This window comes from Heterocephalus glaber, unplaced genomic scaffold (assembly GCF_053883595.1).
Source record: "Heterocephalus glaber isolate CG9 unplaced genomic scaffold, H.glaber_assembly_v1.0 deba00000122, whole genome shotgun sequence".
Classification (NCBI taxonomy): Eukaryota; Metazoa; Chordata; class Mammalia; order Rodentia; family Bathyergidae; genus Heterocephalus; species Heterocephalus glaber.
This window is the reverse complement of record NW_028258138.1, coordinates 82,391,273-82,412,163: the sequence shown is the minus strand read 5'-3', so window position 1 is coordinate 82,412,163 and position 20,891 is coordinate 82,391,273. Positions and strand designations below refer to the sequence as shown.

Here is a 20,891-nt window from a genome sequence, read left to right as displayed (position 1 = left end):
CGCGCGCTCGCCTCACTTCCGCCCGAGACTGCCTCACTTCCGCCCGGGACCGCCTCACATCTGGCCAGCGAGAGCCTTACATTCGGCGAGGACACGCCTCACATCCGCCCGGGGCCCCATCTCGTACTCCCAGGGTTCCTGGGAATTGTAGTTCGAGAGCCCCGCCGTTTCTCCCTGCCCTTTGCTTTCTGTCCCGGGGACCTTGTAGCTCCACGTCTTCAGCCTCTCTCTCTTGTCCCACGCTGGCTTTCCGTGGGCGCTCCGGGGCTCCGCGTCTCCTCCTCACCTCTCCAGTCCTCCGTCATTGCCTAGGAGAAGCTGCCCGCCCGCGTCTCTGCGATGCTGTCACCGCTCTGCAGTTTCACAGTGGAGCATCCTTGGACAGCAGTTGTCATTACCCTGTTAATGTCACCTTTCCTGCTCGGGTAGGCCACCAGGGAGGGGTGGCGACGGTGCCAAAGCTCTTAGAGGGAAATAAGATTGGCCTGTAGGGGTTGAACTAGCAAAAAGCCGAAGAGAATGAATGCAATTCTGGGCCCGAGGAGCAGTGACTGGACAAGGGGTCTGGAAACCAGGGTGTAGAATCTCGGGAAGAACTGTACTGGGATCGCCACTTGTAAGACAGAGCAGGAAGACTGCGTCCCCTTTGGAGAAGGAAGAGAGGGTTTGTCAGACTAGGAAGCACAGTGTTTAAATGAAAGTGTTCAAGAAGCCAGCTCTTTAACAGAGCTGTTCTTTGAGAATGTCTCAAACTGGGCCAGCTGAGGAACCTCCTAAGCTCAAGTGCGTGTTTATCATTCTATGGCCTACTGAAGAACTGCTTTTCCTTTAAGTGCAACTACAGAGAGAACAGGCAAGTGTACTGCTTAGGCTAAGTGGAGCATCGAAGACCGTTTTTCCAGTGTATATATATTTCTCCTAAATTTGTGAACTTGAGTGTGTTTGTGAACTTAGGTTAAAATCCGATAGACACACACATAGAGAAAAATGTATTTTGTGACCTTGGATAAAGAAAATCTGTTCCTGAAAAGCAGTAACACGGCTGGGGATGTAGCTCAGTGGCACCGTGCCTGCCTCGAAAGTGCAAGATCCCGAGTTCGATCCCTGATACTGCAAAAAAAAAAAAAAAAAAAAAGAGAGAGAGAGAGAGAAAGAAAAGAAAATCAGTAACACATGAGGGTAAATTTGAATTTCTGGGCAACAGACTTGAGTCAAATGAGAATTCACAGCCGGTGTGGTGGTGCACACCTGTAATCCCTGCACTCTGGGAGGCTGAGGGAGGAGGATGGCCAGTCTGAGCCTAGCCTGAGCAAATTAACAGGACCCAGTCTCAAAACAGAAAATGACGAGCGGCTGGGGATGCGGCTCAGTTTGAAGGCCCTGGGTTCAATCCTCAGTACCGAAACACACACACACGCTTAAGTACAGGGGGCCGCGCCCAGGGCGCTGGTCTGGGTCCCATCCCATCCCGAGTTACTGTGTCACCTCTGCACCATCACCTCCGTATGTTAACCGCTGCACACTGCGTGCTTCGCCACACACCGGGCTCTGGGATACTGCCCTCTCCTGGTGGCGCTGCTTCCCGGTCTCCTGGGGGCTCTCCCCGCCGTCGGCGGCCCCGGCCCACGCCCCTCTGGTCCGTCCTGAGCTGGGGCTGGGCCTGTCCACCAGCCCTGTGCCGGTGAAGGCTCCAAGCCTGGGTGTCCAGCAAGAAGCCACGGCCTACGTGCTGCTGCTGAGCATTACACACGTGCCTTTTGGGGCTGAGGAACTGAGCGCTGGATTTCACTCATTAGCCACAGGGACGGGAATCCCTAGGCGTCGCCCTCGGCCCCCTCCTTGCTTCTGGGGCAAAGTCCTCCACTTGCTGCTTTACCGGCGCGCCCCCTGGTGGTTGAGGTGCATAATGCACAAGATATATTTTTCGCAGTAACACAAAAACGAGATTTAAGAGATCAGGGATCTTTTCCAGGTTTGGTTGCTCTAGCTGAAGAGTTTATAGGAGTTAAAGAGATCATGTCTCACCCCGTTAACTCCTCAGTCAGCCAAGAGAGGAAGTCTAGCTGTGTTGCCAGGGTGCAGCAAATGCTGAGAACAGAATATGAAGTGTAATGGAAAACGTACCACACATGTTCGAATTTTTAAGACATTTATTAATAAAAGACATTGCTATGAAGCCCCCTTGCTTTGAACACTTAGCCCATCGTTCTACTTTCTGAAGCAGTTCTGGATGTCCTCGTGCCTGAGTGCCTTTACAAGATGTGATCAAAAACATAGTGAATGGTGCTGCCGACTGCCGACCAACGGAAGGCAGGCCTGTAAAAACACAGCACTGAGTCCTCATCTGCCTTACCCACCGAATCTGGTACCGTGCTACCTCCGGCCCTTCCCCAAAGTCAAAATGACCATCAAGGGTCAATGTTTTGAATCAGTTCAGGACATGGAGGCAGCTCTGACAGCACAACTAAAGACATTTCAGAGGTGCTGCAGAAAGTGGCAGGAACCATGGGATGTGTTCCTAGTGCGGGGGAGGGTTTTGAGGAGGCTTAATGGCAATGTGTCTCTTACTGTGATAATTTTTAAGAGATTAAACATTCAGCATGTTTTTCCATCACACTGTGTATCTTTTCAATTAGAGGATGTTAGTTAGAGTGAGAGATGGAAAAATTAACCCAGAGAAACCAAGTGAAATACTGAGCACCCCAAATCCTGGGGTAAATGCTGATTTCTATGAGCAACGCTCGGACCACTCATGGAGTAAGGAAGCCAGGTAGCTTTCACAAGAGAGGAGGACGTCACTTCTGCAGGGGCCTAGTTGTAATGGGAAAATTTAGAACGAGTTAAAAAGAAAGAAAAAGAATAATGGAATGGAAAGAGTCTGGAAAGAGACTTTTACTTCAAGTTTTAAATTTCTACCTTTATTATTTTTAAATTAATTTTATTGGTACATTTTAGGTATACAATATAATGACATTCATCATTGGAGATATGCACCTTTACATACTCTCTTGGTTCTTATTTTTCCCCCTTCCTCTGCCCTCCCTTCAACCCCTCCATCCCTCCCTATTTACAGACTTTGTTTCCATTTTTTCATTTTCTCGTATTAATTCCATTCCCCTTTCCTTTCCCCTACCCTTCCCACTTCCCCTTTGCCCCTTTTCTTCCTATTTCACATTATCTACTATACCTTTTGATCCTTATTTCCACTTACAGTTTCTCACAGCAGAGAAACTATTAGATATTTACACGTGTGTCCTATTTATTTTTATGAGTACATGTTTGCAGTGCTGAATGACTCCCTTCCTCCTGGGGAGCTGGTGCATGTACATAACACATCTTAACTCTTTTTTTCATCCCCTCTCCTCTCCCTCTATCTCATGGTCCCCTTCCTCTTTGCAAAAGATCTATCTCTCTGTTTCCTATTATCCAGCTTTTATTTTTTTCATTAATTGTTTGTGCTGTGGGTTTCTCAAGTAAGAGAAATCATACACATTATGGTCTCAAGGTGCATCCATTTTCCTACAAATTACTCAAATTTATCTTTTAAAGAAAAGACTCTTAAATGGACTGTATTAAGGTGTCCACTGTATCTTCATGCAGGGTCACATCCATTGCAGACAGGCTGAATGTGGAGTTTGCTTTGATTCACAAAGAGAGGAAGAAGGCAAATGAAGTGGACCGGATGGTGCTGGTGGCGACATGAAGGGTCGTGTGGCCATCCTTGTGGATGACATGGCCGACATGTGGTACCATCTGCTTTGCTGCCGATAAGTACGTGGGACAGTTCAGAAAAGCATGAAGACATCTTGCTCTTAAGCTGTGGTAATGACGGTGTCTTTCTTTCCTCTGTCACTAGGCTTCTTGGGCTTGCTCTTTCAATATCTCTAAGCATTCCTGGTAGATGTCCCTCCTTACCCGAAGTCCCTCCTTGCTAATCTGGCCTCATCTAAGAATATGTCTGGAAAAGACTTTAAAAACATCTAATCTTTATAATCTCATAAAGTATTTAAGAAACTGTGTTCTCAAAACTTCCCTCAGCCATGTTTACCTGCATGCTGTCAATATTCTAAGGTGAACAGCCTATGAGTTGCTTTGGGGTTTTTCTTCTCAAAGGTTTTTGTTTTTTAAGATCAGTCATTTTCCGTTTCCCCCAGTGATTCAGAGGCACTGTCTTATTGTATTTATTGGTTATCACCTGGCTAATTATAAACTGTATTTCTAAGAGTGTTGATGAAAAGTGTATTTTTGGTGGAAGATAATGGGAAAAAGTCATAATGCCAGTGCAGTAGAGTGGAAAAGACGGACATTCAACCTGGATTTGAACCCGGATCTTCTGTGTACCGTCAGTAGCACATGGGCACGCGTGGGGCTCTAGCACAGACTCGCTCTGTGGTGCTCAGGGTTCTCAGCCTGCGGGCTCCGACCTGCAGTGCCCTCCCTCCAGAGCACCGGCTTTACCCTCCCTCCTGTTGTGTGCCTTGTGGTGCCCTGTGCACTTGGAGGTCCCCCGCAAATCCTCTCGGGATGTGGCACCGGGCCTTGTACCCCTGCCACGAGCAAAGGCAAACTTCTCCTTCCTAATTCACCCAGTCTGTGACACTTATCACAACCTAAACCAATACAAGTGACCTCTTCACTTCTCTGAAACATGCCTAGAAAGGTCAGAAGGCCACGCTAGACCCCAAGAAGACTGCAGTGTGGTGTCCACATGGAGGGACCAGCACGAGCACACCAGTTTTGGGGTCAATTTCACTGGAGAAGTCAATATTGACTTTTCTCCAATGTTTAATAAGTTTAGGTACATCTAATGAAATATTTTAAAAATTAGGGTTGGGGATGTGGGTCAGAGGTGTACCACTTGCCCGGCATGCACAAGCGGGGAGACTGAGGCAGGAGGATCTCAAGTTTGAGGCCAGCAAGACTCTGTCAAACCAACCAACCAACCACCCCAAAAAACAACAAAGAATCCAAGACTGGCAAGATCATTAAGCCCCACCTAGACACTGCCTCTGTCTCTCTCTATGCACTGAATACACACACAGGGTGCAAAGGGTGCTTAGACCTTGTAATGGAAGGGGAGAAGGTGCTAATGCCATTCTCACGCTGTTCTCCACTGTAGACCCAGCAAGGGCAGCTCTAGACCCCAGCACCATGGTCAGAGCCACGACTGCAGCCCTGTTCCAAGTCCCCTCCGCACAATCTGGGGATCTGTATGACTGAAAAATTCTAAGTTCTAAGGAACAAACCCTTTTTTAAAATCAGTCTTTTAAAAAGAATTCTAAGAGAGGCTCTGGTTTGCCAGCCTGCAGCCTGCATCCCCACCCCAGCACGGGCCTGATGCATAGCCCTGCGTAGCCTGTCCCTGAGCAGAGTCCCTTCCGCCAGACCCAGCCCGCTCAGCGGACACAACACCCAAGCTGCTGGGTCTGGTGCTCCAGGGTATCCACTTCATCCTGCAGAGCCGCAGGTGTGGGTCAGTGCTCCCAGAGCTCTCTGCGGCTCCCACAGTCCCTGCACAGGGCCCAGAACCACGTGTTCTTCCTCGGCTCACTGGAAAAGCCTTCCCACACTCAGTCAGAGCACCTTGCTTGCTGCCAGCAGCCTTCTGCTGCGCCCGAACTGGGAAGCAGTAGGACCTCTTCCCCTCCCGGCAGCTGCCTGACTGGCTAGCTCACCGATTTAATCACATAAATGTCTCCACTAAAAATAAAAGCCAAGTACACTTTGTTTTTTAGTTTTTTGGCATATATTTACAATATAAATACTAATTTGTTTTCAAAGTACATATTACTTTAACAATTTCAGAAAATTATCTAGCATGGGACAGCAGTTTAATGTAGCCTCTCAAGTAGTGATTAAGGAAAATAGAATGTCTGAGGACGGGGAGCCTGACAGGAATCAGAGTGGCAAGACAGTCGGTCAGAGCTCGTGTCTAGCCCGCGCCCCGCATGCCATAGAAAAAGGATGCATGCTTGCATAGTGCACTAGCCGCAGAGAAGCTCAACAGTTCATTGTCATTCTCAAGTTTAAATGAATAGCATTTAAAACACATCACACAAAATTAAACACTTGTGCATATATTTCAGATTCCAACATTAATGTCAAAAATACATAGTATGATTTCACATAAGATTTGTGCTACATTAGAACACTACAGACAAACATCACTTGAGTATTAAGGAAAACATTAAATATTAAATAACAAATGAAACGTGTAAACACTAACTACAGGGCCTTTGCTATTGCAACGTGTCCAGCGAAGTGGTTTCCACAGTACGAAGGGGCTGGGATGAGAGCGCTTTCCACTTTCCATCTATGCGGGTTCGGGGCCTCCTCGCCCGCCGGGAGCCTTCAGTGAAACTGGTCCAGGGTGGTGGGAGAGGAGCCACTCTCCTGACTGCCCTTTGGTGCCCGCCACTCTATGGGAATCTACCTCAAACCCGGGCACTGAGCAAACACTCCAGTGTGTTACTGCTGGTCAGCATCGTGGTGAGAACTGAGGGTTTGTTGGCGACTCCGTGTATGATTTGAGTTCATATGCAGCACCACTATCGACTTCCATGGACTTTCTGGAGAACAGGAGTCGCACGTCCCTGTGGAGGTAGATCTTTCCAGATCTGGAGCTCTGGAACCTGCGTGGAGGGAGAGAGACGGCACCTCAGGGAAGGAGTCTAAACAACCAACTTGGGTAGTTGCACTTGGAAAGGTAATCCACACTAATACAACAACAACAAGAATCAATCTTGCTACAATACCAAACACACTGGCATGATGCTGAAGATCTTAAACTGTCAAAGCACATTTCCGATGTAAATGGCCCTCCCTTGCTCTTCCCTAAAACCCTGCCTCATCCCTCCACCCGGCTGCCTTTCCTCCTGACCCTGAGGCGCATGGCTTTCCTCTCTGGCATCGGCTGGGTTTCCATCAGCCTGTCACACTGCCTGGGATCGGCAGCCCCAGCATTTTCTAGACACACAGACTGACCTGTTTAGCAAGTCAGCCACCTATAATTTGGGGTAGATTAAAATGGTCTCCACGCTTGGAAGTCACTACAGGAAATTTAGCTTTGAGGACAGTCACCGGTAAAAGAACTGTGGTTGTCAGCAATGACCAGCTCAGTCACTCCTAACCAGCACCGAGAGTGGGGAGGAGTTGGCAGTGAGAGGAGAAAAGCCCTCAGAAACGTCCGAGATGCTCAGCTGCCCTGCTCCGTGGTGGCCACTCCCAAGCTGAAGGAGGGCGTGCTCGGCCGTGCGCAGGGCAATGTTTCTCCGATGCAGGCCTCCACACAGCATGGAGAGCATCAGGCCTCTGGGAGGACTGAATTTCACTCTAGGGGATGCTGGTTCCCTACAGCTACAGCCACTCAGCTTCAAGGGTGCTTGAGGGACTGTCACCCGGCCTGCAGGAGCCCTGTGGCAACACACACAAGCAAACGAAGGAAGCAGGCTTGGAGAGGACGGGGTCAGATGAGGCTGAGTAGTCTCTTAACAAGCTCAAAGTCTGTCAGGTAGGTTTTCCCGTGTGACACTCCTTTAGGGCGGCAGGCAGCAGCAAGCTGGGTTTCAAGGCGCGAGGTTGGGGTGGCATCTCTGGGTAAGGACCGCCAGGCAGATGAGAGACCACGTGGGGTTTGGGGAAACCTCGAACTTAATGAACGTTCATTTCCCAGGATCACCACACTGGGCAGATGCACAGTGAGGCGCTGCTGGCCGTCGCCGGTGACAGGGCAGAAGCTCTCTGCTTGCGCTGGGTGACCAGGCTCCCTGAGGCACGGAGCCAGTCTCAGAGCATGTCCTGAGGTAACTGAAACTGCCCACGGCAGGACCCAGAGCACTGCCAGACAGGGCGGTGGGAAGGCCCTGCTCTGCTCCCCACCCCAGAGCTTCGCTCAGATGCAGGCCGAGCCTCACCTGAGACTCCAGCAGCCTGGGCCAGAGCAAGCGGGCAGTTCTCACGACCTACAGCTCTGAGTGGGGAGTGGGGTGGCAGGAAAAGGCATTCTGATGGAATCACCAGCTAGTTTGCCAGTGCTCTAACAAGTGTGTCTCACAGCATTGGATGTAATAGGATCTGCTTCTGACTGAAATACCTGAGGCGGCTGTCCCTGCTGTCACCCCAGTCGGCAGGGCCAGGGCACTGCTCTAGGTATGGTCACCGAGTACACTTCCACATTTCCCAAAACATTACCTCAGGTGGATGAGGTAGCGTAACAAGCGCTCTTCCGTGTGCCGGACGCTGTCCTTGCCAACACTTCTCCGGGCCTCGGGCCTCACAGGCACGGAGAAGGTCCTCTGCCGTAGGAATGTCTGGTGGTTGGCTGGCATGTCCCGCAAGTCATACATCACAACAAACATCTTCACCACAGTCTTATTGGGGTTGAATAAGGTCTGAAGAGACAACAGAGAAACTATTCTTCAAGGGCAACGACTTGCCGATGTTGTCAAATGGCTGCGCCAAAATTAAACAGGCTTTTAACAGCAACAAATCCCAGCAGATGGGATTCGGGCTTACGGACTAAAGTTAACATTCAATATTGTTTCAAAGGCTTGACCTCTTATTTCATAATATTATAAACTCCTGTAATAGATCAAAATCTTTAGTTACAAATTTCATATTAATAAAAAACAGTATGTAATTTTCTCCTTTGGATTTTCAGAAATAGTTCAACTAGCTCAAACAAAATATACCCTTATAGGGTTAAAATATTCTAGTTCTGTGATTTCAAACTTTAGCTTTGCTGATGACTATCAAATGCAAAATTCTAAAAGCAGAATATCAAGTTTTCTCGCTTTTTTTTTGGTACCAGGGATTGAACTCAGGACCTTATGCTTGAGAGGCAGGCGGCAAAACCACTGAGCTAAATCCCTGGCCCTAAGTTTTCTCACATTTTAATGATGATTAAACAGAATTTTAAAAATAAAAACACAAGTTCAGTAAAACTAGAATTTTTTTGTGTTTAATGTAATATAGTAGTAGAATTAAAAGTGCTCAAAGGAGAGACTGTTCTACTTGAAATTCTTTTCAAGTTTATAAAATACATCTCATCATTATTAGATCCAAAGTAGGCTAATAACACTTCATGTTCTCATACATGAAATCATTTCAAAATCTGGAGCAACACTAGTTTTTTTTTTTAAATCAATATGATGATAGACCAAAATGTGTATGCTTAGTGAAGACTGAACTGAGTTCAAGGGGTTCTTGGCTATGAATAACTGAAAGAAAAACTTTCAAAAGCACTGATTTTTAAATGAAGCCCAGCTGCTGCCTAACCAAGTTACCAGCACCTCAGCAGGTAAGTGGGTGCTATGCTTTCAGAAGCTCATCCATGGTACTGGACATCACTCGCTGAATCAAGATGAAAACTGTATCAGCATTATGATCCAGTCTTGCAATCTAGTGAGTCTTAAAGCTAAGGCTAATACATTTGACACTCATAACTAGCAAGCAGGAGTTCAACCAGGACTATACAGAATTGAACCATGGAAGGAATGAAACTAAGTTTCACAGTCAGAATTATCCAGAGCGAGAGCTCATCGTGCTGTGTTGGGTTAGGGTGTCGCCGTGAGGACAATCGCCAGGCAGCGACCGACAGGACAGAGGCTGCCACTCCTGCAGTGCAGGGAATCCAGTGGACAGAGGCCACACCTTACTCCCAAGGGCCTCCTGCTCAGGATACACAGGTTCTGCACGGCACTGTTCTATTTCCGTGAGGTGTGAAGCACACACACTTGGCCTCCTTCCAGTGCTGGCAATAGTGACAGGCCTGGGGTCACAGAGCACCTGTCGGACCAGGCCAGACCTGAGTGCCTGGGTTCTGGGTGACTCTGCAGTCTCCTGGCTCCTCACCAGACCAGACCAGACCAGACCTGGAGGCAAGTGAGGTCACTCCGGGTCAGACTGCCACTGCAAAGGGCCTTCGTGTCAGGTGCTGTGCCTGAGAACACCAGACCAGGTGACCAAAAACTGCTCCGGGCAGAAGGGCTGGAATAAAGGGCCAAGGCTTCTCTGCCCGACACTGGTTAGACTAACGTCCGCAGTTAGCATCATCTTGCCAGAGTGAATCATTATACCATGGACACCACCACTTTGTGCTCCAAGTTTTCCTGCCAAAGCAGTACCAGTATTTGGAGTCTCCTTTTAAATAGCTCAATCTCAATACGGCTTCTCATAGTAAAGAGAAGGCACTGGTCATGCTCAGTTCTAATCACACTGAAAATAGTTTTCTTTAAGTTGTACAGATGGTCACAGAGTATTTTGTTTTTTTCGGTATTGGGGATCGAACTTGGGTCCTTGCACTTGCGCAGCAGGCGGTGAAACCACTGAGCTAAATCCCTGGCCCTAGTCACAGACTATTTTTCTAAAGCATTCACCTGGATTAGCCTATTAATGCTTTCCTTCTATGGAGGTCCCCAAAGGGCCATTCCTGGGCAGACCACGGAAACTCCAAACCAAGCTGCAGCCCCACTGTTACTTACCAAAGTCGTTGCAGCAGCAGTAGCAGGAGAAAGGCTAAGTTCTATGTGTGTGTGAGAGAATGATTATTGCAATTGTAGGCTAGAAAACACATACCACTTGTATTGTTCCTGAAGGAGGTACTCGATAACCCCTTTTACCAAGGGCCTCTAAAGTAATCACACCCTGGAAACAGAAGAAGAAAAACTGAGTACACACTGATGCACAGGTACACAAGGACTAAAATAATACATCACGTAATTACTACAACAGCACAATTCTATTTCTACAGAAAATATTCAAATTGAATTAACAGAGATACATTCTACCAATATGAAATAGTAAGGCTCCCACCCTGGAGAAACAATATACTGGTTCTTCCTGGAGACCCTGTGATACGTAATAAATTAATACCAACAACTACGCTGCTGGGGACTTCCACTGAGATGGAAGATAAAAGGCAAGTTTCCTAACCAAAATGGAAATGAATCAAAGGTATAGCGTTATTGGGTGAGAGAGGGAATGTAGAAACAAAACATTTATTGTTCTTTGGACATGTAAAGAGTAGTGAGAGAGGGAGGGTATGGGTCTTGGCCAAAAATGAAGTAATTCTTCAGTCGAGGAGTTAAGTAACATTGGAATTATGACTTAGAAAGAAAGGAAAGAAAAGGAGAAATAAAGAACAAAAAAGAGAAAAGAAAGGAAAGAAAGAAGGGGAAGAAAGAGAAGAGGAAAGGAAAGGAAGAGAGGAAGGGAGGGAGAGAGGGAGGGAGAGAGGATATTCAGGAGTCTATGGTTCCTGCCTGATAATTTATAGGATTAAACTTTTTTTTTGGTACCAGGGATCGAACTCGGGTCTTTGCGCTTGTGAGGCAGGTGACGCAACCACTGAGCTAAATCCCCAGCCCCCTGTGCCTGATAATTTATAGAAGAGACGTGCAAGACAAAAAATAAGAAAAAAAAAAAAGGTTTAACCAGAAACTTTCAAGACTGTGGTTTGTTCTACATAAAAGCTATAAAACTCATTTTCCAAGGATTAACTGTTTCTTCAGAAATAATCTTATGCCATGTTGTGTCTTAGTCTGGGCCTTCTTAAACTCTTGCTTTTTAGCCATTTACTTACTAAGAGATTGAGGAAACCAAATTGATTTTAAGTCAGAACACAATGGATTAAAGGCCAGCAAGCTGTAATGCAAGTCAAGGCTGCAGCTAAAGCTGAGTCCTTCTGTGATCACAAATCCCCAGGCAGCCTGGTCCCCAAACAGCAGCAGCCACGGGATGGGATGTGTGTGCGGTGTGTGCTAAACAGGGCCCCGCCTCCCTCCCCCTCCCCCAGAGCCTGGCATCAGGACCCCGCAGGCCCCAGGGCGCCCTGCATGACATTACATGGACATTAGGACATTAACATGTGAGGAGCACAGCTGTAGGCGGCCAGTTGTTTCTCCAAACAACGCCCCCAAAAGTGTAAGTTTAAACAGCATAAAGGAAAATGAGTGTCTGCAACTCCTCAATAGTCAGGTGGCCAGATGCCTGCAGGTGGTGACTGTGATCATTCACCCTTTGCTAGCTTTAAGGTGAGTCCCCTCTGCTTCCTGCACTGGGTGACACTCCTCCTTGGAATACTTAGGGATGAACTGGAGTAACCATAGGCCCAAGCACGCCAGTCCCCCTCAGCATGACTGAGGAACAGGGTGGGCCCACAGCGCCATCCCTGTTGGGTCTGGAAGTGGCCTGGGCTGGAGGCAGCAATCAGGGCGGATGGGAATGGAGGAGAGCTTGCGCCTCGGAGTGAACAAGCACACAGCACTGAGGCTCACTGTGCAGTGAGCACATCAGTGCTCGGAGGCTTTGGGGGTGATGCTGAAAAGACACTGTGGCTCTCCACACTCAACTGTCAGACGGTCATTTACAGGCTGACCGAGGTGTCAGCAAACTGAAGCTTTGACACTCCCCTCTCATGCCCACTCCTCGGCCAGTGGGGACAGCACACGTCACTTCCCCAGTATGCAGCTGGCCACGTGGGGCCTGCTGTGCACAACAGACAAGATACCCTCCTTCTCCCGGCTCCAGAGAGTGAAACACACCCCACCAGAGTGCTGTGGAGATTCAGCACTAGGGCAGCCCCACTCCCTCCCCACCAGCTGCACTCAGCAAAGCCAGCGGGCAGAACCCCTACTGCCCTCAATATGTGCACTGCTGATGGCTTTACAGGGCCACAGTAGTGACCAAGTAAACTTAGAAATGAGTACGAAAGACCTTTCTGTTTAGGGCAACACTGTAAAACAATTTCCAAATAATTTAAGACCTCTAATAGTGCTGGCAAATTAGAAATTTTAGAAAGTTACTGGGAAATTATTTGGAATTTTATTAATATTATTGAATTTATTAATTTTTTATTTTAATAATTTCATCATTTTATTTGGTCAGCCTATTATTCATTCCTAGAGAAAGTTACCATAATTAATATAAAAATAGAAACCCATTTTCTTCTGTGATTTTAAGACAGAATAGTAAAGTTAAGGTTAACTAAATTTGGTCAAAATCTTAACACAAAAACTACTCAAGTGATTGTGGAATATAAAACAGACAAAAGGGCTGGGGACATAGCTCAGTGGCACTGCACCTGCCTGGCAAGCGTAAGGTCCTGAGTTTGATCCCTGGTACCGGAAAAGAAATAGACAAAAGTGGGAAACTAAAAGAATACCTTGATTTGGTTAACTACACCGGGAGGAGGTCAGGCTTGGCCCTGTGGACCTCATGGGGGTTCAGTACTCCTGACTCTGCCCTGGGCCTGCCTGAGGGACAGCGCTTCTGCCGGGCCTCCACACGGGCATCTGCACAGCTGAGTGTGGGCACATAGCGCATCGAGGATGTCTACCTCTGACTCTCGGCTGGAAACCCTCGAGAGAGTGCTGAATCCATGCCGAAAGGAGCACTGAATGAGAAGATGCTACCATCACCACGCCACAAAGCGCGCTTCCTGTGTGCGGCATCTGTGCGATCTGCCTTGAGAGCCCCAAGCTGCCAGAGTACCTCACAGGGCTCTGTGATCTGTGATGTGCGTTGTCTTCAGATACATCAATCCTTTGAAAGCGGACTAAACTACCAAGATATAAGTAACATTTCTTGAAGAAAAAATTAATTATTAATTTATAGTAGGAAAGACTTTTGGTCTACAATTTGGGCTCAGTTGCTTGCAAAAGAATTCATTCCAGTTAGTAAAATGACTTTGAAAAAATAGGTATTAGGGATAGTTGTTTGAAGACTGTCACAGAGAAAAGGAAGCCAGGGTTTCTCACAGGGATTAACTGATGCAGCAACCTGAATTAGTCTTTTTTTTTTTGGTACTGGGGATCGAACTTAGGACCTTACGCTTGCAAGGCAAGCGGCGAAACCACTTAGCTAAATCCCCGGCCCCTGAATTATAGTCTTTCTAGTCTCTCTTCAGAATCCGAGGCCCTTCGCATGTGCTTCTGTACTTTGCGGGGACACAGTGACAGACCGTTTTAGCACCTAACCTTTCATTTTTTAGGGTATCAAACAAGGTCAAAGAGTAATGCTGTTTTTTAAAAAAGTACAGCTCAAATTTCTCCTGGCTCATGAATTTCACTTCACAGTGTGTATCTGGGCTGGTTCCCAACCAGCGCACCCTCCTATCTCCCTCCCTCCTAAGCCAGTCTCCAGGCCAGCAAGGCGAGGACTCTGCATGGGGGAGGACCTGGCCGTCCTGGGACCAGCATGGGCACCATCCAGGCTGTGTCCTGTACCAGAAGCACCCGGCAAGACTAGACTCCACAGCACTCGCCGCCTCACCCCTCTCGCTGGGCATGGGGCTAAGAGGGCAGGCTTGGGAAGGTTGGCCGCAGTCGCAGTACTACTGGGGAAAGAAAATCTCCAATTCTGTTGAAGGCCCTCCCCACGGCTCTCATTAATAATGAGACACTGCACTGATGTGCTTGGGAACCCTGAAGGTAGGGGACAGGAGCCACTGGCCCAAGGGTGAAGGCCGGGCGGTACAGTCCCATGCCTGTGCTGATCTGTATGTTTTCAAAGGCCTGTCTGTGAGTGACACAGACTTGACTCCACGTCTGGCCCGGGCACGGTGGGAAGGGAGGACACGCACACCAGGGCTCCGTGGCAGTCTCTGCAGCTGAAGGCTTCTGTAGTTTGTGATCCATCAGGATGAGAACGGGAAAGGAGAAATCACAGGGGAAGGCTCAGAGCAGCGTGGCAGCGGCAGAGCCTTCCCCAGCCTGGCCTGTGGCCGCCCAGGCCTGGAGTGCACTGTGTGTGCTGGAGCCAGAGTGTCCTGAGCTAGAGGTCGCAGGGCAGCCACACACGCCACCCCCTGCTGCCTGAGCTGGGCGGGCGGGCGGAAGTGGGCACAGGAGCCCGGCCCCCAGCCTGTGCCCAGCCTGCTCTCCCAGACACTTCACGCTCTCATGCACTGCACCAAGCGTTAAGCCACATGTCACTAGGTTGCCCAACTCTGGTAAAAAAAATTTAAAAATACTTGCCATATAAGGAGAGGGGGCGTTGTCATCAGAAACACTGTAGAAGGACACCTCCACCGGGAGGGTCAGGTGTGTGGGGCAGAACACACCGCTGGCCCCTACCTCGGCAGTAAAGCCGTCAACCACCCCGAGGGGGTCCAAACGGAAGTTCAGAACAGACTCCTGCAAGACAGAATCATTGGGAAAGGTCAGACAAGTTCACTTTCTATTACGGGACAGCGTTATGACGCTTTCTAGTGCTGGATGCTGCTTCTGCCCAGTGCCACTGCCCTCGTCCAACGAGTCGTCCCCACCAATTTCTATTCTTGAGTCTGGCCTCCCCTCACCATTCCAACCAACATGAGCTCTCCTGGAACCTCATCATTTGTTATATTTGTTTAGTATGTAAATTTGATATCTCTAAATAAAAAAATATGCTCTAAACTGGGAATGGTGGGGCATGCCTATAATGGCAGCTACTCAGGAGGCTGAGGCAGGAGGATCACAAATTTGAGGTCAGTCTGTGCCACTTAGGCAGACTCGACTCCCTTGTATTTGCAGTGGTTGCTGCTGTTACGCTGGACTGAACTGGAGGAAGAAGACAATCACAGGACCGATGAGCTGAGGGCACAGGACGCGGTTTTACAATAGAAAACTCTGGACGACAGGAGAAGGTGGCTGACTCGCCACAGACACTGGACAGCAGGCCTGCGTGGACGCTTCTCTGGGTCAGCGTGTCATGGAGCCACCAGGACATTATAGTGAGGAGACTTTGCCCTGGCCCACCAGTGTGAGTCTAGCACCCCAGTCTTCCAGGCGGCCACACCGTCCTGCCCAGCTCATCACAGCCACCAAGAAATACCTCCTGCAGTTGACTGGAGAAAGCATCAAATTCATCATGAAGAGAAGGCAGGAGCCAGACAGCCACACAGCTTCTCTGCACATCTTCCCTGGTCACTCAAAAAATGTACACACAGCTACACAAACAGAGTCGTCTAACCACAGGACTGAAACAGTCTCGATCCCTGTACCGTCCCTCAGGTTGTGTGTGTATGGGGTTCCCTGGCCACCAGTCCCACTGCAGTGTGAAGGTGCAGGCAGGTGCCTGGCTCTCACAGTATGGCCTCTGGGACTTTTCCCGTGCACTGGGCATTGAACCCAGAACTCTGCACATGCTGGCAAGCACTCTACTACCAAGCTACATCCCAGTTCCTTTAATTTTATTTTGTCTTATCTTACTTATTTTTGAGACAGGGTCTTGCTAAGTTGCCCAGCTTGGCCTTGAACTTTGTTTTTTTATTTTTGGTACCAGGGATCCAACTCCGGACCTTGCACTTGTGAGCCAGGCAGAGGAACCACTGAGCTGAATCCCTGGCCCTGAACTTTGGATCCTTCTGCCTCAGCCTCCTGCGCAGCTGGGCCTACAGGTGTGGGCCACTGGCACCTGGCTTGCAATTTTAATTCTCTTTTTATTTTTTTGGTAATGGAGATCGAACTCGGGTCCTTGTGCTTGTGCAGCAGGCAACGAAACCACTGAGCTAAATCCCCGGCCTTGCAATTTTAATTCTAAGACACAGAGGAATGGAGAGTTCAGCATCTCTGAACTGAGACTTTGAACGTGATGTGTTAGAGAATCAATTTAACAAAAGTTTCTTTTTATTTCTCCTACAACTATGAAACATAGCTTCAAAATTAAAATAATTGTAAAGAATACTGGCAACCCTGGTAAAGCTGTTTACTTTAAAAAGACAAAATTTAGGGCCAGGGATTTAGCACAGTGGTTCCAGAGCCTGCCTCAAAAGCACAAGGTCCCGAGTTCAATCCCTGGTACCAAAAAATCAAAACAAACAAAAATACAAAATTTAAATTATTTCTTCTAAAAACATACCAATTAAAATGTCATTTATAGGTTTGTGTTTAAGGTTGATTTCTAATTAAAGGTATCTGAGTTCATGATATATTTGATGACAAGCACAAGTATTCATATAAACAAAGAGGCATGTGTATCAGTTGGGCACGGTGCACACCTGTAATCCCAGGACTCTGGGAGGCTGAGGCAGGAAGGTCGCAAGTTGGAAGGCCAGCCTGGGCAACTTGCTTACTTACGGAGACCCTGTCTCAAAATAAAAAACAAAAAAAGGGCTGGGGATGTAGCTCAGTGCGAGGGTCCTGGGTTCAATACCCAGTTATCTGCGCCCCCCAAGTGCAAGTATGAGATCTTGTTTTTTTTTTTTTTTTTTTTTGGTACCGGGGATTGAACTTGGGTCCTTGCACTTGCACAGCAGGCAGCAAAACCACTGAGCTAAATCCCCGGCCCCAAGTATGAGATCTTTAAACATCCGATAGATCCAGGCTTGTAGAGAAGTTACACACAGAGTACAGAGACCCACCTGGCCTTGTAAATCAATGTCCTGGATTATCAAGCGGCTGCAGTCACCCCACCATCACTTTTCCTGGGTCTCAGGCAAATCGTTTTGCTGTGTGTTTCTGAGATGGGGACCTCGCTGTGCTCCCCAGCTGGCCTCGGACTCCTGGGCCAAAAGACCCCCCTGGCTCACTCAGCCGGCCGAGCAGCTGGACCAAGGAACAGGTCACCAGGCTCAGGACCAGAGGCGGCCGTGCAGCTCAGAAGCCTGGGCCAGCCTGGCTCTCCAGGTCTTCTATGGGTCCAGCTCCAGACACCACTGCTGAGCACCTCCCCACTCCCTTTCCGTGAGCACCAACCAAACCAAACCAAACCAAAAAGTAAATCCAAGTCTTTGGAAAAGACACTTGATTTACTTCCTTTTAACAAAAAAACTTTAAAAAGACATAAATGATACCCTTAACTCAGTTAAGAAACTTCAACTCTTAAAACAGCTTCAAATCACATTACCTCAAAATTTCCTAGGAGACTAAGACTTGTTATAGGTGGAGCGCTAGAACTCAAAAAAGGTTGTTCGTGAATATTTGGATCATCTTCAATGTTTAAACATGGTCGAGGACTATTAAAAAAATAAGCAAAAAAATACATTAATCACAACAGTTTCTTGTTTACATCTGTATAAAATTAATTTAGGAGAATCTGAACAATTTTACTCTAACTACCCTAAGAAAATTAGTGTCAAACTTTAAAATACAAAATGGTTAGTCTAAAATTTATATTTATCTATGCCTGTCTATCTACTGCCCTACTTACTACCTGTCACATAGTGGCAGCTATTGGAAATACAAAATAATGCAGACTCACTGTCAAGGTGCAAATGTGAAGTGAACTAAAGAATAAGATCTGAGGGCTGAGGACGCAGCTCAGGGGTACAGCGCATGTGTAGCACACATTCGGTCTTGGCTTTGATCGCTGGCACCAAAATAAATAAATAAATGAATAATAAAATTTCCAACATGGAAAAAATTGCCAAGGGTTGTTTTTTTTTTTTGGCAAAGGAATAAAAGTTAAGGTTAATGACCAAAAAGATATAAACGTACTTGAGTGCTAGAACAAGTCACTTGTTAGGATAACCAGCCCGCAGCTGTGACTGTCTCAATCTCTGCCTTATCCTTAGTGACCAAGTGCATAGCCCCATCCTGAAAATGAGAGTCCTGCTCTTTTTCTCTTTAGTCAGCATCGAGTACTGTGAAAGACTAGGAGTTTGCGAAACTATTTCATAGTCACAAATTGATTTTAAGATAGATACCTTCTAGATGATAAGCTTTTCAGATGTAGTAATGAAGAATCCAGATCAAAGCAACCTGATTGTGCTTTTCTCTGAGGAACCTAAGGTCAAAATAATCATTTGTGATATTAAAAAAGACTGTAGTTTTTCTTGAATTGATAAAATACTTTTCAAACAAAAGTTATGCATATCTTTAATAGAACTTCTTCTGAAAGCTTACTTCAAAATAATGCTGTTTAGTACAGATTTTCCCTACATCCTCATTTTATTAGCTAGGATGGAAAAAAAGGATAATTAATAAAGGAACTCACTTTAGGTTTCAAGTGTGTAAGAACTGGACACACTTTTTTCTAAAACTAGATCTTGTGTGGAACTACTACTTTCAAAATTTTATGAACTTCTCTATGGGGAATGCTTCTAAGTAAAAAGGGGCCCAAAGCTTGGAGCGCAGAGCGCAGGGCACCGCCAGCTCCACCCGTCTTGCGCCCGTCCTGCCCGCTGCCAAGGCCCGGGAAGCCCAGGCTCCAGAGGATGGGCCAGGAAGCAGGACTCTGGACTCCCAGGCCACGTCACATCTGGGACGACTACCGCCTACCTCAGAACACCTTCCAAAAGATCCAAAATTAAAGATAAAACCATGTTCAACAGGAAAGCTAGAAAAATCGCTTTTAGAATATGAAGTCTGTATAAAATATCTGACTCCCAGATGATACTGGAAAACCTACACATCACGTTTCTGAGTCGTCTGAGTTCATCATGCTTCTTTACTGTGGTCAGAACTCAGTTGTGACATTTTCAACTTAAACGCTGATGCCTTCAATTCTGGAAAGTTCTCTAATTTCTTCTAATACAGAGTTTTTCTTACTCTGTCTAATCCTCCTTTTGGAGCAGCTGGATCTATCACTCTATCCTCCATGCTCTTTCAGATCTCACCCGTTTTTCATTTTTGTACCACACTCTAGATGCTTTCTACCTGTCTGTCTCTTACTAAGTTCCTGTTCAGCTGATTCTAGGCAGTATCTTATCCATCCAAATACTGTATTGTTCCTATCTAGAGTTTCTATTTCTTTTTCAAATCAACATGTTTTTCCATCTTAATCTCCTCTCTTTGCCTTCATTTAGCTCCACACTTGAAGAAGAATTATTTCTAACTCCCTGTCAGGTTGCTCTCACAGGGTGCAATACTTGCATCCTTACATTTCTTGTTCCCGCTGACTCTTTAAGGGTGTTGTGAGATCATTTTTGTAAGAGGCGATTTTTAAGAACATTAATCATGGCAGCCTGGGCTAGGGATATGGAGGCTGCACACTTCCTCTGTGGGCCACAACAGCTTTCACAAGATCGAATTTAAAACCATTTAAACATTTTTCAGTTAAAATTCAAATAAAATGACTTGCAAACATTTGAGATGTTTGCAGGTATTCAGCATGAAATAAGAGAAAAAGCATTTACAGGACTTGAAAGAAGAGGCAATCCAGTTCGGGGATGAAAGGCTCGGGTTGAAGTTCCGTCCAGGGAATGAAAGTTAGGCTTTTGCCAGATACTTGAGTGTTTCAGTGCGGTCCTCTGTGAGGAAAAGAATCACTGTTCAATGGTGACGTTAATACAGCATCTGCTGCCCACGGGCCTGGGTGGCTGAGTTTCCAGACCCATACCCGACGCACCCTCTGTGGGACTGCGTCCTCCGTCCTGAGCATCACAGGCAGCATCTCCACCCTGTGTCTGGTCTCTCTCTCTCCCTCGGAAAACGATACCTGTGTTTTATTTTTCTGTAACGTGATGCAGAAGTGTTCTAAAGTATGCCCAAATAATTGCCTTATGAACATATACACCCAGAATCTAGCATCCAATAGGCTAGTATTTAATTTGTGAAAAACAACTACCTAGGAAGAAAAAACATTAGTATGACATTTTAAAATACAAAGCTACAACAACAGCCATTTTCAGAGGATTCGATTTGGTGTTGCACGACAGGAAAACATCAGAAATATTATAAAGCTTGAGATATATAATGCAGTCAAAAGCACCACGTTTTTTATGTGATCTGAGAAGGGCAAGGCAGGCATGGTGGCATGTATCACTTGTAATCGCAGCTCTTTGAAAGGCTGAGGCAGGAGTGTCACTTTAAGCCTAGGAGTCCGAGGCCAGCCTGGCAAAGGCACATAGAAAGACCTTGTCTAAAAACAAATTAAGAAAAAAAAGGAATAGAGAGAGAAAAGAAAGCAAAAAAGAAAAAGGGAGGGAGGGGCTAATTCTTAAAAACTGGGCAAACACTGAAAAAGCAGAA

General features: G+C 46.9%; 1 protein-coding gene and 1 long non-coding RNA gene across 8 annotated transcripts in view; one reads left to right on the top strand and one right to left on the bottom strand.

The window, feature by feature from the left end:
* Positions 1–30: 30 nt before the first annotated feature.
* LOC110349949 (uncharacterized) lies at positions 31–4,224 on the top strand. Its single transcript, XR_015438788.1, has 2 exons — positions 31–425; positions 3,601–4,224. It is a non-coding gene; the product is annotated as an uncharacterized LOC110349949 (long non-coding RNA).
* Positions 4,225–6,061: 1,837 nt separating this feature from the next.
* Positions 6,062–20,891, bottom strand: part of Atosa (atos homolog A) — an 81,309-nt gene continuing 66,479 nt past the window's right edge. For 4 of the 7 annotated variants that reach the window (XM_021260971.2, XM_087180436.1, XM_087180433.1 and 1 more), the window contains 7 exons: positions 20,057–20,170; positions 18,626–18,705; positions 17,827–17,935; positions 14,976–15,134; positions 10,576–10,644; positions 8,191–8,390; positions 6,062–6,632 (listed from right to left, as the gene is read on the bottom strand). In XM_021260971.2, the coding sequence (XP_021116630.1) occupies positions 6,479–6,632; positions 8,191–8,390; positions 10,576–10,644; positions 14,976–15,134; positions 17,827–17,935; positions 18,626–18,705; positions 20,057–20,170 (885 nt within the window). In that variant the 3' untranslated portion in view covers positions 6,062–6,478. Of the gene's footprint in view, positions 6,633–8,190; positions 8,391–10,481; positions 10,645–14,975; positions 15,135–17,826; positions 17,936–18,625; positions 18,706–20,056; positions 20,171–20,891 lie in introns of all 7 variants that reach the window. The other 3 variants (XR_015438777.1, XM_087180441.1, XM_087180444.1) reach the window with 3 other exon arrangements.